At 45.1% G+C, this 13,881-nt stretch overlaps 2 protein-coding genes across 6 annotated transcripts in view; one reads left to right on the top strand and one right to left on the bottom strand.

The window, feature by feature from the left end:
- Nucleotides 1-13,881, top strand: part of CEP68 (centrosomal protein 68) — a 38,921-nt gene that overhangs the window by 12,446 nt on the left and 12,594 nt on the right. Inside the window, exons 3-6 of one of the 3 annotated variants that reach the window (XM_089923093.1) lie at nucleotides 1,333-1,455; nucleotides 3,887-3,983; nucleotides 7,526-7,698; nucleotides 8,660-9,559. In XM_089923093.1, the coding sequence (XP_089779219.1) occupies nucleotides 1,333-1,455; nucleotides 3,887-3,983; nucleotides 7,526-7,698; nucleotides 8,660-8,683 (417 nt within the window). In that variant the 3' untranslated portion in view covers nucleotides 8,684-9,559. Of the gene's footprint in view, nucleotides 1-1,332; nucleotides 1,456-3,886; nucleotides 3,984-7,525; nucleotides 9,560-13,881 lie in introns of those variants that run through there. The other 2 variants (XM_089923094.1, XM_089923091.1) reach the window with 2 other exon arrangements.
- The window catches only part of RAB1A (RAB1A, member RAS oncogene family), a 37,052-nt gene continuing 25,386 nt past the window's right edge, over nucleotides 2,216-13,881 (bottom strand). For 2 of the 3 annotated variants that reach the window (XM_089923095.1, XM_022597331.2), the window contains one exon: nucleotides 12,007-13,800. In XM_089923095.1, the coding sequence (XP_089779221.1) occupies nucleotides 13,603-13,800 (198 nt within the window). In that variant the 3' untranslated portion in view covers nucleotides 12,007-13,602. Of the gene's footprint in view, nucleotides 5,082-12,006; nucleotides 13,801-13,881 lie in introns of those variants that run through there. The other variant, XM_089923096.1, reaches the window with a different exon arrangement.

Genomic DNA, 13,881 nt, shown 5'->3' with positions numbered 1-13,881 from the left:
ACTTTTCTACTGGCGTTCTCATGTCACAGTTGGAGAAAAAGGCAGTCAGAGATGAGGTAACCTACCCGTTCACAGTTAGCAAGGCCTGGAGCCTGAGCTGCTAACCACTACCCAGGCTGTTCCCCGAGGCACTTGACCTTGAGGATTAACAGGTACTCTGCACAGGAAGGACCGGTGCTCAGATGCCTTCAGGAAATATGGGCTCAGTGAAAGTGCTGCTTGGCCGAAGGACTTCTCAGAGCTTCAGTTTGATAAAGCGGTGTAACTGCAGGGTTGGAGGTATCAGATGCGCCGTTTCCTGGGCTTCTCGGTCACTGAACCTTCTCTTGTGGACCACCTAAGACCACCAGGAGATGGAGCTAATACTCCGAGGAATCGGGTTGTCAGTGTCAGGCAGATGTGAACTTTGGCTCAGTCTCTTTAGTTTTGCTCGTTTGTAGAATGGGGAGCTTTGCCTCTGTGGGACTGTCGTGTGGATTAAATTAAGTAATTCATGCCGAGGGCTTTGCGTAGTCCCTGACGCAAGGATGTTTGGAGTGTGGCTGTACACACACTTGGAGAGCTCACGGCCTGCCTTCCGGCTGAGCACCCAGGTGCTGTGTCCACACGGCAGCAGGGCAGCCAGCCCGAGGGCTGTGTCCCCAGGAGCGACATCACAGAAATTTTCTAGCTCTCAAGGAGGGCTTTAACCTGCCCCCTGATGTCCCGTGGATGACTTCATTTGTACGGTGGAGCAGGTAGGACAGGTGTTAGCGTGTGCCCTTCTTTGTGATGAGAGACTGAGAGAGACCGTGGGGTGAAATGCTTGGGTCACGGCCACCCCTGATGAGTGAGTGGCAGGAGTCTAGGTCCCCAGCTCCCTGGGCGGGTGGGAGCAGAACAGGGACAAGCAGTTTTAATTCAGTCGTTTTCAGGCATAGGATCAGGTCAGTCACAATCACGGTCACGTATTTTACATCCACGTCTTCCCCAGGAGCAGCTCTAGAGTTGGCGGTAGTGCTGACCCAGGAACTGGTCTCTGTGCCAGGCAGGCCCCTTCTGGGCTGTCCCCGTCCCTGCCCTCACCTGAGCTCCTCTGTCCCTACCTGCGGGGCTGGATTTTCTCAGACTGAGGGGGCAACAGAACCGGGTGCGCTCTTCTTACTGCCCTGGCGGAGGTCTGGAGTCACGGGGTGGGGACAGGCATGGAGGAGAGAGGAGACAGCGCCTCAGTGGGGAATGCTCTCGAAAGGTGCACAGTCTGTATCCTGGGATTCCCCCAGGTATCTTTAGCCTTTGAAAATGTAAACAGCGGTTCCATGGGTAACACCACATGTTAATTTGTCTACACAGACATTTTGCTGTCAGCTGGAAGAACTGATCCGCTGGCTGTATGATGTAGCAGACGCTGCTGACCACCTGACTGCATCCAGGTCCAGCCTTACAGGCCTCAAGTCTTCTCTGCAGCTTTACCGGGTAATGTGTGGTCCTGGCATCTGACTGTTCACTCACGAGAGTGGTGGCTAAATTACTTGATTAGAAAGTAGAAGTTCAGAGAACTGACACTGTGTGTGTTGTGGTCCATTGACTTTTACCTGAAATCTAATCAGAGGTTCTTTTCAAATTCTTAGAGCTGAAAAACTGTTAACATGTATGAGTTACTTCCCAGACCAAATAGAATTTGAAGAAAGTGCATTTTATTTATCCTCAATCAAAAATACTTCAGGGTTATTTGTGATGTGATTTCCCAAATATCTCAGGGATTGATAGGCATAGATCTGCACTCTTCGGAAGTCATGAGTCACACGTGGCTATTGAAATTAAGTAAAATTAAAGATCAGATTTTTCAGTTATCTGGCCACGTTCCCAGTGTTCAGTCATCACATCTGTCTGGTGGCTACCACGTTGATTGAACAGAGCATTCAGAACCTTTCCAGCATCACAGAAAGCTCTTTTGGACAACACTGACTGGATTTAAGGATCTGAGCTGCAATTGTACTGACTCCAGAATATACACGAGGCATTTTGATGGTATTTAAACAAAAATAGGATCCAGTTTGCTTCTCAAGGTATTTTTTGGGGGTGGAGTTTGCCTCTTTTTAGATTTTGTTATTTTAAAAATCTCTTTGTGGGTTCCGGTTAACTTGACTTTAGAACAGGTGTATTTTGGGTGACAGTTTGTGCTGTTCTGGCGTAATTATCAGTAGGTCCCCCTTCATTCTCAAAAGTGTTCTGAATTGGATGATAATCAGTTACCCTAAGTATAAACATTAACTGTGACTGAAGTACCCACTGACTTCTGGCATGTCTGGTTGGCCAAGCCTTTCTCACCTCTTCTGAAGGAGCAGAGGTGGTATTTGTGGTCTGAACCTGATGCTAGTCTAGAAGGGGTTTTCTGGGACAGTTCTTTGAGTAGGAGAGCGTGTGATTTGCTTGTGCCTGAGCCAGGGCCGTACCACCCCACTCAGAGCTCGCACCACACCCAGGCAGGAGGGAGGGCCTTTGTTTTACAACTTGGAGCCTACTAAGGTTTAGGGGAGGGGGCTTGCCTGGGTGGGCCAGCTGCCCTACCCTAGTGGGAATGCTGTTTCCTGCTGTATGGAGAGAGGCTGCCAGAGTTCCTTTCCCGGAGTACGCTTGAGGAAGGAGAGGAAGGCCCGAGTGCAAGGGTCCTCTGTGTGGGACCCCTGGAGAGTATGTGCAGAGCTGGGCAGGGCCCACCCCCGGGAGGCCCAGGGGCAGCACCACTGTGAGGAGAGGACAGTGCCTGGAAATTGCCCTAGTTGGATCTACCTGGGTGGCCTTTCTGGAGTGCCCCAGCCCCGCTCCCGTCAGAGCAGGTGTCACGTAGAACAGCTCCATGCCCTCCGTTTTATCCTGCATTCTGTCCTCCTGCACCTCCACTTCCAGGGTGGTCGTAAGCAACTGTCTTGCCCTGTGGGTAGAGCTGAGATCTGAGCTGGGAGTCACCCCTGCCGGTCAGCGAAGCCTAGCCCACTTGTGTCATCCACACAACTGTCACAGAGTGGGATCACACTGTCAGTCCCTCCCTACACAGAACGGGGCTTGGCTCAGGCATATGTATGAGCTACCTTGACCTAATATAAGCACGCGTGCTTGTGTTCATGTATTTTCACTCGTGACTCTGTTTTATATACTTTCTCTTAATAACACGGTGGGTTCCTGGCAGCATATAAACTGCAGAGAGTGCTAAAGAATAAAATAATAAGTATAGGTAATAGGGAAAAGGAAAACTGAAGACAGGAATACAGTAAATCCAAAAGTAAAATTGTAACTTCAAAATTAAACTGCCAGTTTCTGCACCTTGTACTGAAGGTGGTCACGGATTTGACTTTACATCTTAGCAGCTAAAGGAAAAACCAGAAACGGCTACAAGGCTTGATGCTGCGAGGGGAAAAGAAATCAGCTGCCTAGGAGACCGTCAGCTTCCCTGACGCCTTCCCATGTCCTGAGGTCCACAGAAAGCAGGACCTTGAGGGGAGGACGTGGGGCGAGGCAGCAGCTCCCTGTGGTCATGTGAAAGGCGTTGCCCTTGTGGCTCTTACTTACCAGGTCCGTGTTTTGAGACTCTCACAGGCCTGTGAGTTTAAAGAGAACCCTGTGAGGTGTGGCACAAGCAGGAAACCCTGACTCCAGGCTGTTCGTGAGCCAGGCTCTGCCAGGGAAAAGAAAGCTTTTCTTTTGTCAAACTGTAAACAGAAAAAAGGATTGACTCTGTGTTTGCCTTGGGCTCAGAGAAGGTGAAGTTAAACTATCGTACTGTTTACTTGGATTCTGAAGACTGGGTGGGTTAAAAGGGGAATCCAGCTACTGAACGAGGGATCATTTTTAATAACTTCTACGAAATGGTAGTAATGAAACTTTTTTTTTTTTGATATGCTTTAAGCAATTTAAGAAAGATATAGATGAACACCAGTCCCTGACGGAGAGCGTCTTACAGAAAGGGGAGATTCTACTTCAGTGCCTGTTGGATAATACCCCAGGTGAGACGCTTGAGGTTTTGAATTAAGCCAGGGCTTAATACCTCTCAGTGTAAGTCCGGGACCCACACTGTCACTGGGAAGGAGCCTAGTGCCAGAGTCCCTCCCATCCATACCCGTTGCCTTCGACTCCCACAGCCATCTGCCAGCCCGTCGAATCATCACGGCCCCGCAAACACATGATGAGGCAGTCACAGCCCTGCAGGTGCTAAGAAGTTAGGCACTGAACCTGCAAGAACCGTGCTCTCTAGTTTCTGCTTTTATCTTTCCTTGATGGTGTCCTGGATGGGAATGCTGGCTTTAGTCCTGTCCTTGGCTTTCGGCTAGGGTGCTCACAGCGGGGAGCCCCTAGGGTTCCCATCCTTTCGCAGTGCAGGCTGGACCCCTCTCAGGTTATCTGTTTGGGGAGGGATTTGTTCCAGGATCTGAGAGCAGTCAGTCTATTCTACAGGAAGAGACTGAAGGAAGAAGTGAACTGATGAGAGGGGACAAGTGGACAGCAGTGCACAAACTAAGCTCGAGCCCCTTTTGCAGGATGGGGTCCCAGATTAGAAAGGTGTGAAAATCACAGACTTCGAGAGTACATCTCAGCGTGCAGGGGGCAGGGGTTTACGATTGGCCTTGACCTTGCTGGGGGCAGGTATGATAGGATGAGCTAGGAGAACGCTAGGTTAAAACAGTGAACCGATGGACCACCCCCCCCCCCGCCCCCGCCAAGAGCAGCCACTATTTTCCTGTAAGACTGAACCACCAACTGCTGAAAGAACCTATGTCTTGCCTCAGTTTTGGAGTGAAATGGGGTTTACGCTGGAAGCAAACAGCATAAGCAGAAGTGGGCAGGACCCACTGGCTTGAGATGGGAAGAGGTGGCGCTTTCCTGACCAGAAGCGGTGGGCGGTGGGCGGTAGGGAGGTGGTGGAGACCGGAGTTTCTCAGCCTGAGCACCGCTGACGCTCTGGGCCATGCGATGCTTTGCTGTGAGGGGGCCGTCCTATCGTTGCAGGGTGTTCAGCAGCGTCCCTGGCCTCTACCCATTAGACGCCAGCAGCACCTCCCCAGTTGTGACAACCCTGAACGTCTCCAGACATTGCCAAAAGTCCCCTGGGAAGAAAAAACCGAGATTGAAAACTGTGAATGGGCAGAGGGGTTTTGATGGGACGAGCAGCCACTGAAGGGTTTTCAGCAGGGCATGGCTTATCCAGTGTGAATTATGTGAGCCCTTGGTGATCCCCTGCCTGCGGGAGGCCTTTGTCTTGGCTCTTCTGATGTTCTCTTGCACTAGGGTTTTTAGGGATTTTTGGTTTTTATTGGGGCAGGAATTCAGTATGCCAGGCTCCTTTGCCACTTGTAATTACACCGGTATTTTCTGGAATACTGTGTGCTGAAGCAGTTGACATACCAGTTTTTTCATTCCATCACAGCCCTGTGAGATGGATACTATTATTACTCTTATTTCACAGAGCTGTGCATCTGCCTTGGGCCACACAAGGAGTGGCAGCCTGGCTCCAGCCCCTGTGTGCTGACCCTCCGGCTCAGGCTCCTGCACCTCCAGACTCAGCCGCACAGAAGAGCTCAATACCAGGACACTTCCTGGAGGCCACGTGTAACAGTGGGCTTCTTACAAGCTTCAGGTTCTTGGACCTTCATTTAAAAAGTGATTCAATAATACTTCTCAGCACTTAATCTGTAATAACAACCCACTTTGCCCTCCTCTCCAAAGGAGTCTAGAGGTATTTTACTGCCCAAATAAGAGGCTTTTAGGGAATTCCCTGGTGGTCCAGTGGTTAAGACTCGGCCTTTTCGTTGCTGTGGGCCTGGGTTTGATCCCTGATTGGGGAACTAAGATCCCACAAGCTGCACAGCGCAGCCAAAAAAAAAGAGGCTTTTGGGTATTCTATGGTTTCAGAGTGACACCCTGCCCCTCCCGACCCTCTGCTTAGAATAATCAGAAACTTGGCTGTTTTGTGAAAATCACAACTTTGCCTAGACATTCACAGGGTCTCTCCAGCTAGGTGCACAACTCTTCTTTCCAGAGCATGCTGTCAGAGACAGTGGAGCCTGAGCACGGACACCTCCTATCCCGTCCCCTGCCCCCACCCCCCTCAAGCTTCTTCAGAGCCTGCTTTCTTCCTCAGCCACAAGTATAACTTTAGGGACAGGTCGTCAAATTAATTCCTTCAAAACCTGCCCATCTCGGCCTCCAGCCAAAGGCCTCCCCAATGGCTATCTGGCAGGTTTTCACACCATTTTGACCCAGTTACTTTGGTGCATGAGTTGATGGTCCTGTCTCACACCCTAATTTCTCGTTACACTGGATCAAATAACTAGAACCCATTGGCATCAAGCTGAACCAGGCCCCTGTATGCGTGTATTCAATTAAAACATCAAAGTCTCAACTGAGAAAGATAATTTCGTCACTGTTCCCAGCTTTCCTTTTATTTGGAGCCAACCAGATGTTCTAATATTGTAAAATAAAAGTTCAAAAAATAAAGGTCCCCTGAATTCCACTGACCACTCACAGGAGGACTGGGCAAAGGTCTGGTGAATGTGGGAGGGGAGAACCCACCCTTTCCAGGTGAGCTGTGCCGCGTGCCCTGGCTGCATTCCTCGGCCTGCCTTGCTGGCTCTCATAAAAGTTGTCAGGTCGGCACTTTGCCCCGATGATGCTGCACTGACGTGGCTTCCCCAGGGGCTGATCTCAACACAGCCAGCCCCTGTTCCTTCTTCCACCCATCTGTCAGTATCCTTTGCAGATACGCAGCTTCCCCTTTCCCTTCCTCTGTTAGCAGATGTTGCAGCTGTGGCAGGAAACTAGGGAGAGTGTGAACACAGCTGATAAAGGCGCAGGAAGCAAAAGCAGCCTTTGTGTTTAACAAAGGAAGTAAAGTTTTTAAGAGAAAGAAACAAGCCTGCTGTGGGTGATGCACTCTGAACCTAGCCCATCCCTTCCTCAAATGAACACTTGACCTGTAGGGGATGGAATCTTGGCCTCACTAACCATCTTGTCTTAGCCTGCTTTCAGGTAATTTTCTTTTGAAGTCTGTTCATTTAGGACCCACAAAAAAGGGTTCACAAGCATTCCCATGTTACATTACCAGATCACCCATATATGTGCTAAATGACAGTCCCACAGCCAACAAGCTGATAGGACCTGGTAGCAGGACCCAGAGTCCTAATCTTGGCATGTTGTTTTGGTTCATTTCAGACTTCTGCCCCACAGGATCTGGGTGTGTGCCCTGGGTCTTATCTCTAAAAGTCAGATAATTCCTGTCACCAGACACCTATGTCTCTGTGCCTTTTTGTGGATTACGTTAACTCCAAAGTGGAGCCAGTGAAATAATTCTCTCAGCTTTAATCAGAAGCTAACAGCATAGATCCTCCAGTGTAATACAGTCCCTGGAGAGTCACTGTCAAAAAAAAAAGTGGACATTGTGAAACTATTGCCATGTTCCTGTCTTGTATAAAGTGCTACACCCTTATATGTTCTTTTGAAAACACACTTGCATTGTCTCTTTGGCCTGACTGCTTTAAACCTCATTTGTTAGTGTTAAAGGACATCCTCGGGAGGATCTCCAGGCAGCCCAGCGAGCTGGAGAGCCATGCAGATCACCTGTATGACACTATCTTAGCCTCTCTGGACACACTGGCTGGCTGCACCCTCATCCCCGAGAACACACCAATGGCACACAGGAACACCAGTGTGAAGGGGATTAGCCTGGTAAGTAGAGCAACCCAAGAGAACATCTGTCCTTGTGCCCAATTAGGGTACAGAGCTCCTGCTGTAACAGTTGGCTGTTTCTTAGAAGCTTGTCGAGCGAAGAGCTGATGAAACAAATAAGAGGCTGGGAGAAGCCCCTGAAACTGAAAAAGGGAGATGCTGCCATTGCCAGGAAGGGTGGGGGGGTGTCTTCCAGTGATGATGAAAGCTCACTCTGGTGCTTCCCATTACTCAGTTTCAGCCCTGCACCTGCTGAGGACTAGGGTGCTCTAGCTTCCGTTGTCTATGCAGACCCGACACTGCCCCCACCCCCCACGAGAACAACTGCAAAATTTACCTGTACCTACTTTTTTATGTCTGCACATGTACACTTCTCCAGTACAAGCTGCCTCTGTTCTGCAGACTCTTCTCACCCAACTCATTTGGTGCCCCATCTCTAAGCAACTCTTAACAGCACCAAGTACCCACAGGGATCCAGAATTGCTGACCACTCTCCATACCTCCTTTTCCTGAAAAGGCTCCCTTCCAAAAAAGGCTAGGGGGATAAGATGGGAGTTCATGCCTTGGAGACTTAACAGTACAACTTCTTATCTCTGGAAAAGTCAAGCAGGAGTCATAGGGAAGGGAGGCCAAGAGAACAGAGGGATCACTGCTGGCTGTGGGGTTGTCGCTGCCCAACATGATGTTTCCACAACTGGAGCATACTTTCTCTGAAACTTCCTGTCCTACAGCCAAAATCTGGCATTTAACTCATAGATTTTCTGGGTGAGAATTCACTGTAGACAAAAAGAAGGTAAAGGATAAATCCAGGTATATCAAGAGCAGGGGAGTCCCTTTATTTGCCTCAAAATAAATCTGAGCAGTAGTCATTTTAATTCTAAAGTGAATGCAGGTTGACTGCCCTGTCATTTCTTCCTCTGCAGCATTCTGCCTGTAACAGATGCTTCTCTTTCTCTTTCAGGCATCTTCTCAGGAAGAGATGTAATCTGTTAGCCCAAATATGGCTATTGGGAAACTTTCAGAAGTCCTTGTTAAGAGCCATTCAGTACTGAAATCAAGGGGGAAACTTTCATGTACTAGCTTTAAAATGCCTTTCTCTTCCCTGAAGTAAGGGCTGTTGAGTTAACTATTTTTATTTAAAATGAATCCTTCCAAATTAAGGTTTTCCTTTGGTGCTTCTCTACAAAGAGCATGTAGCTTTGCGGTTGTTGATAAAATAATGCAAATAAGGCTTACAGGTCTTTCCTCTGTCCCTTTAAAAAGAGGAGAGAGCGCTCCTAAACTAGTCCACCTGCTGAGATCATTTAAAGAAGGTACAAGAAAGCAGGTACCCGATACTTGGTATTCTCAGGCATAAAAGAGGATCCAAGAGACTGGTGGGCCAGGAACTTGGGTCTTTTCATAAAATGAAGCATAGGCTTATAAATCCCTCCTCTTTGAAGAGACTTTTAACTCTCCCAGTTAATAGAAGGTTCTGAACAAATAGAACCTCTGTCAGTTATTTTGGGCTGTTGTTAGGATATCTTTTATCATCCTAAGTGCCCAGGCCTCCATCTGCCTGCCTAACTAACATCTTAAAGGAGAATGTGTTAGGGACTTGGGGAACTGCCATTGAGCTTCAGCAGGACTATGGACTCATTATCTGCTTTAAGGGTACCTCCGGGAGGAGCCTTCCTCCATTCCTGCTCTCCCTTGTAAGAGTAGTCCAGGGTCAGAGAAGGGCATGGACAGGATCACACAGCCTGGTTAACTACAGAAGCTAAGGCTGTCGATAGTGAGGGGAAAAGGTAATTCTTCGTTGCTTTGGGAGTTGACATGTAAGTAAGTATCTTGTAGAGAAAAAAAAAAAAAAAAGTATGGATCAGCCATTTAAAGCCAATTCCATGGCTTCTTAAAGCAAAATGATCAGCTACTGCTGGTAACCACAGATTCTGCAAAAATAAAAAAGCACTTAAAAGAAAGTTTTATTGGGCTGTGAATGAACATAGAAGGAGGAAAGAAAGCACTTTCCCCGTTGACTTTTAGTGTTACCGTGGGCTAAGACTTGAGGAAAGGTTCTTCACACTTAAACATGTGAGATAAACACTTACAGATCTTTTTTTCAAACTGCAGATTCTCATTTGAGGAGGGTGCTTAAGAAAGGAAGATCTTTTAAGTTTATAAAGCAATGAACAAGTCACCTGAACCCAGAGAAGGTAACATTAGAAGTTATTCTCATAGAGCAGACTTCTGATATCCCCTCAGAATAAAACATTTAATACAAAATTAGCCTCTTTAAGAGAAGTTGTGGACTTTAGTTTTGGGGGCTGAGCCACATAATCTTAACACCATCTCGTCCACCTAGGTGTGAGCTAAGATCCTATGAACGTGACTTTTCTGCTTCAAAATTTCTCAGACTTTATGCTGGAAAATGAGCTATAAGTTCTAATATTTAAAGATTAACTATGAAGTAAAACTATATATAATTCAATAGTAGCTATATAAAATGCAGTATTTCAAGTGCCTCTGTTACTCTGGTATGATTTGTCATAATGCTTAAGGGCATGATCAGAACTAAACTGTGTATTATGATTCTGCCATCTCTATTTTAATCTTGGTTCCACACATAGTGAGATTTTAAAAAGACAAAACACCTTCCTAGCAGATCATTATATATGTAAAGTATTTTTAAAAGCCTAGAATTGGTTAAAAAGGCCTATCTAATGGCCTCTGTTCTTAAATTGATACATTTCACCTTCTCTCTGTGGCTATAAATTGGTACATGCCTTTCCAATGAGTGTGTTACAAGACAGCCCTTGGGAGTTAAACCATTTATTTACTAACATTTGATCGGCATGAAAATAAGTCTTACTAGTCAGCAAAAAAATTGAAGATGACAACCCTATAGAAACTAACTGGCTGATGGTATTTTATAGCAGTTGAATGCTGAACATGCCATTCTACCATTCAACCTGATAATTATAACCAGCTTCAACTGACAGGAATTTTCACAGAATATTTTATTTCGGAGTACCCTGTTTCCCAACAAAGTACTGCTTTTAACTAGAGATGATCTAAGATATTTTTGTTCACCTCCTTTGAAGTAAGGTGTGACTGAAGGGTGCCTACTCTGGACCTAGTTGTGAATGCCACTGAAGAGTATCAACACAACTGTTAATGATGTCTTCGGCAGTGCTATAAGAAGTTTGTTTAAGGCCTCCCTTACAACTCAAGCTGAAATTGTTTCTGACTAGGAAGACGCTGCCAGCAGCATTCCATCAGCAAATACAGCCAGGTTAGATTCAAGTGGCCTGGCTAGCCAGTGCACTGTGGTACATATTACCTTAAGGACAGCAGTGCCTTACAGTGACATATCATGTAGTTCCAAAATCCCAAGTTTACCTGTATTATAATTTCCTAGTAGTCCCCTTAAATTAGTAGAACTTAAGTCCACAGGGAAGTGGCAGTACTAGGAGCTGGATTGGCAGTTTCAAAACCTGGGTTCTTGTTGAAGCTCCATGGCTAAGTTCATCTGCAAATAGGAGACAGTGTCAATACAGGGCTGTTTTGAAGCTTAAATGGGAACATAAAGAAGGGCCGATGAAAAATATGCTGCAATGGCGACATACATGCCAAAGGAAATTTTGGTCCAAGGTCAAAGAACAGGAAGTTACTGCTCATACCAGAATGGCTATCATCATTCTGTAAGGATTCCCAGAGACTGTGACTGCTGAGGTTTAGAATACTCTTCACTTATGTAAGCTAATTCATGGCAGCCACTTATTTAAAATACGGCGAGCAATAATTCCCGTTACTGAGTTGAACGGATTATTAAAAGCCCATTAGTAGCTCGAAATATTTGTACCTGAAAATGGGGGTAGGAATGGGAATTTCCCCCCCCACACCAAACTGCATTTATTGGCAAATTTAAAATAGCCAAGCAGTGAAGCATGCTGAAATATCTGCAGTAAGCCCCAGTCTGGACTGCCATGGAGGAAAAAGAACACTAGAATTTTCCAAACTGAGTAAGTATGTAAATATGCTTACATCTCAAATTCATGTAATGTTTTTTGCTAACTCACCAAGAATAAGCTGACAGTTTGAACAACTTGCTGTATAAAACTGAACTGCATCACACTTCTGACATTTGTATCATCTACTTTAAAACAGTTTCTGAATTCTTTCCCCCTGTATACTGTATTGATAAGGCAAAAAAACAAACCTTCTGAAGCATTAAAAAAAATCTTCACCCAAATAACTACTGGTAACTTGAGGAATTTTTCAGTTGCCTTGTGTGAGGATGAATAGATCCAACAAGCACATCTATAATACAAAGTAAACTGTGATTTTATTGTGAAATTCTCATAGATGGAAAATTAAATTGAATATTTATTCTGTCCATTTCATTTTACAATAATCTTACCACTTATTTTTGTACCGTGTATTTCAATTGCCTGTTTAGTGAAAATAAAGAAACCTATAATTTTTGGCTTGTTTTAGCTTAAATTTTACCATTGAATTAAAGACCCCACCATGAAATGCGTTGCCAACAGCCACATCCCAAGCCCCTAAGTAAATAATGTTTTGGCTGCTAGTTCAACCCCAAGGAAACAATCTTTCTTTGACTTCTATCACCTTAAAATGCCAGTGTTATTAGCAAAAGATTTTTGTTCCCCACAATAAAAACCAACCCTAGGATCTTTAAGGTCCTAGTTAACAAAATTTTCACGTGTGCAAAATTCGACTGAAATAAATATATTTCTCTCATTGATCATTCCCACCCAGCATTCCTGTTTTCAGCTAATTTTAAGGGATATAATTTCTAAAATTAGGGCGAAGAGTAAATTTCCCGCGTTCTACTTCAATGCTTTAACGCTCCTCCAGCCTACACAGCTGTGGAGGATAAGAGCTGACCTCTGACTCCAAGCACGGCAGAGACAATATCAGCACACGTCAGTCTAATCATCTGCCACTTAGGAAAGGTGCTGCTTCCCACCCCTCCTACCACAGAATTCAAAAGTGTTGCCCAATGAAGCCATTTCACATGGTTTAGAGAAGGATCAGACATAACAGGCTAGATAGCATACATCTCCCTGAACCACTAAACTTGATTAAATCCCTGTGCAGCACGGAAGCCTCCCTAGGTCATTTATTAGTTATATTATCTGGAAAGCATATTGGATTCTGCTCTAAGATAGGTCTACAATGCCCTGGTTGCACACACAAATGGCTGTTTTGAGTATAATGCAAGGCTCTATTTCCCTTTAGCCATAAGAATTAAAACAATACTTATCACCATACATTTGATATTACTTCCAATAAGTACAATATTTATTAAACATATCTTCAGTTGTTTTGTTACATAGTGTGCAACAAATTACAATATTCTGCAGCCACAAATTATATGCAGAGTATGAAGAAACTATTAATCAGATAGTGTAATCTTTCCGTTTATAACTCTACGAGGAAGAACTAGCAAATCAGATCTTACATATAACATCTCACTAAACTTTATGCATGGAAAGTGACAGACACTGGTTGTGCTGTTTGATACAAAATGGCTGAACTTCATCTTCAGAAGACTAAACCTGACATCTAAACATGCCAATATAAACATCAAAACAAAATATATTCTAACCAACCACGGGAAACAGTCTGGTATCAGGAAAGCAACAAGGATTACACACATTATTTTATAAACCAGCACACAAAGGTTTAAAACAGTTCTGAAAATGAAGTTAGCTGTCTTGAGTCAAGGGAATAAAAAAAAAGTCAGTATTGACCATTTACAATCTCTGACCTTTGTGGAGACGGTAAGAATCTGTTGTAGTGCAGCTACATACAGTACAATTCAGGCAATTTTGTTTTTTTCACTTGGGTTCAGATTGCAAATTCATTGCTGTGAGAAAAGGACGGAGGCAAATTTTAGCAGCAACCTCCACCTGACTGCTTGACCGGAGTGCTCTGAATTTTAACATTGGACTTCTCTGCACCACCAGCTGTTGCTCCAGGACCCATTCGCTTTTTAATCTCAGCTGCCATTGTCATGAAAGACTGTTCTACATTCGTTGCATTCTTAGCACTGGTTTCCAAAAATGGAATTCCAAGGGAATCAGCAAATTCCTAAGAGAATATATAAGGCACAATTAATTGAAAAATCTTTTTCACTTAGTGCATTTCATCATCTGAAATGGGGATTGATGA

Source organism: Delphinapterus leucas, chromosome 13 (assembly GCF_059928025.1).
Source record: "Delphinapterus leucas isolate spDelLeu-1000000601 "Yukka" chromosome 13, BTC_Dleu_Yukka2, whole genome shotgun sequence".
Taxonomy (NCBI): domain Eukaryota; kingdom Metazoa; phylum Chordata; class Mammalia; order Artiodactyla; family Monodontidae; genus Delphinapterus; species Delphinapterus leucas.
This window is presented reverse-complemented; position numbering and strand designations above follow the sequence as displayed.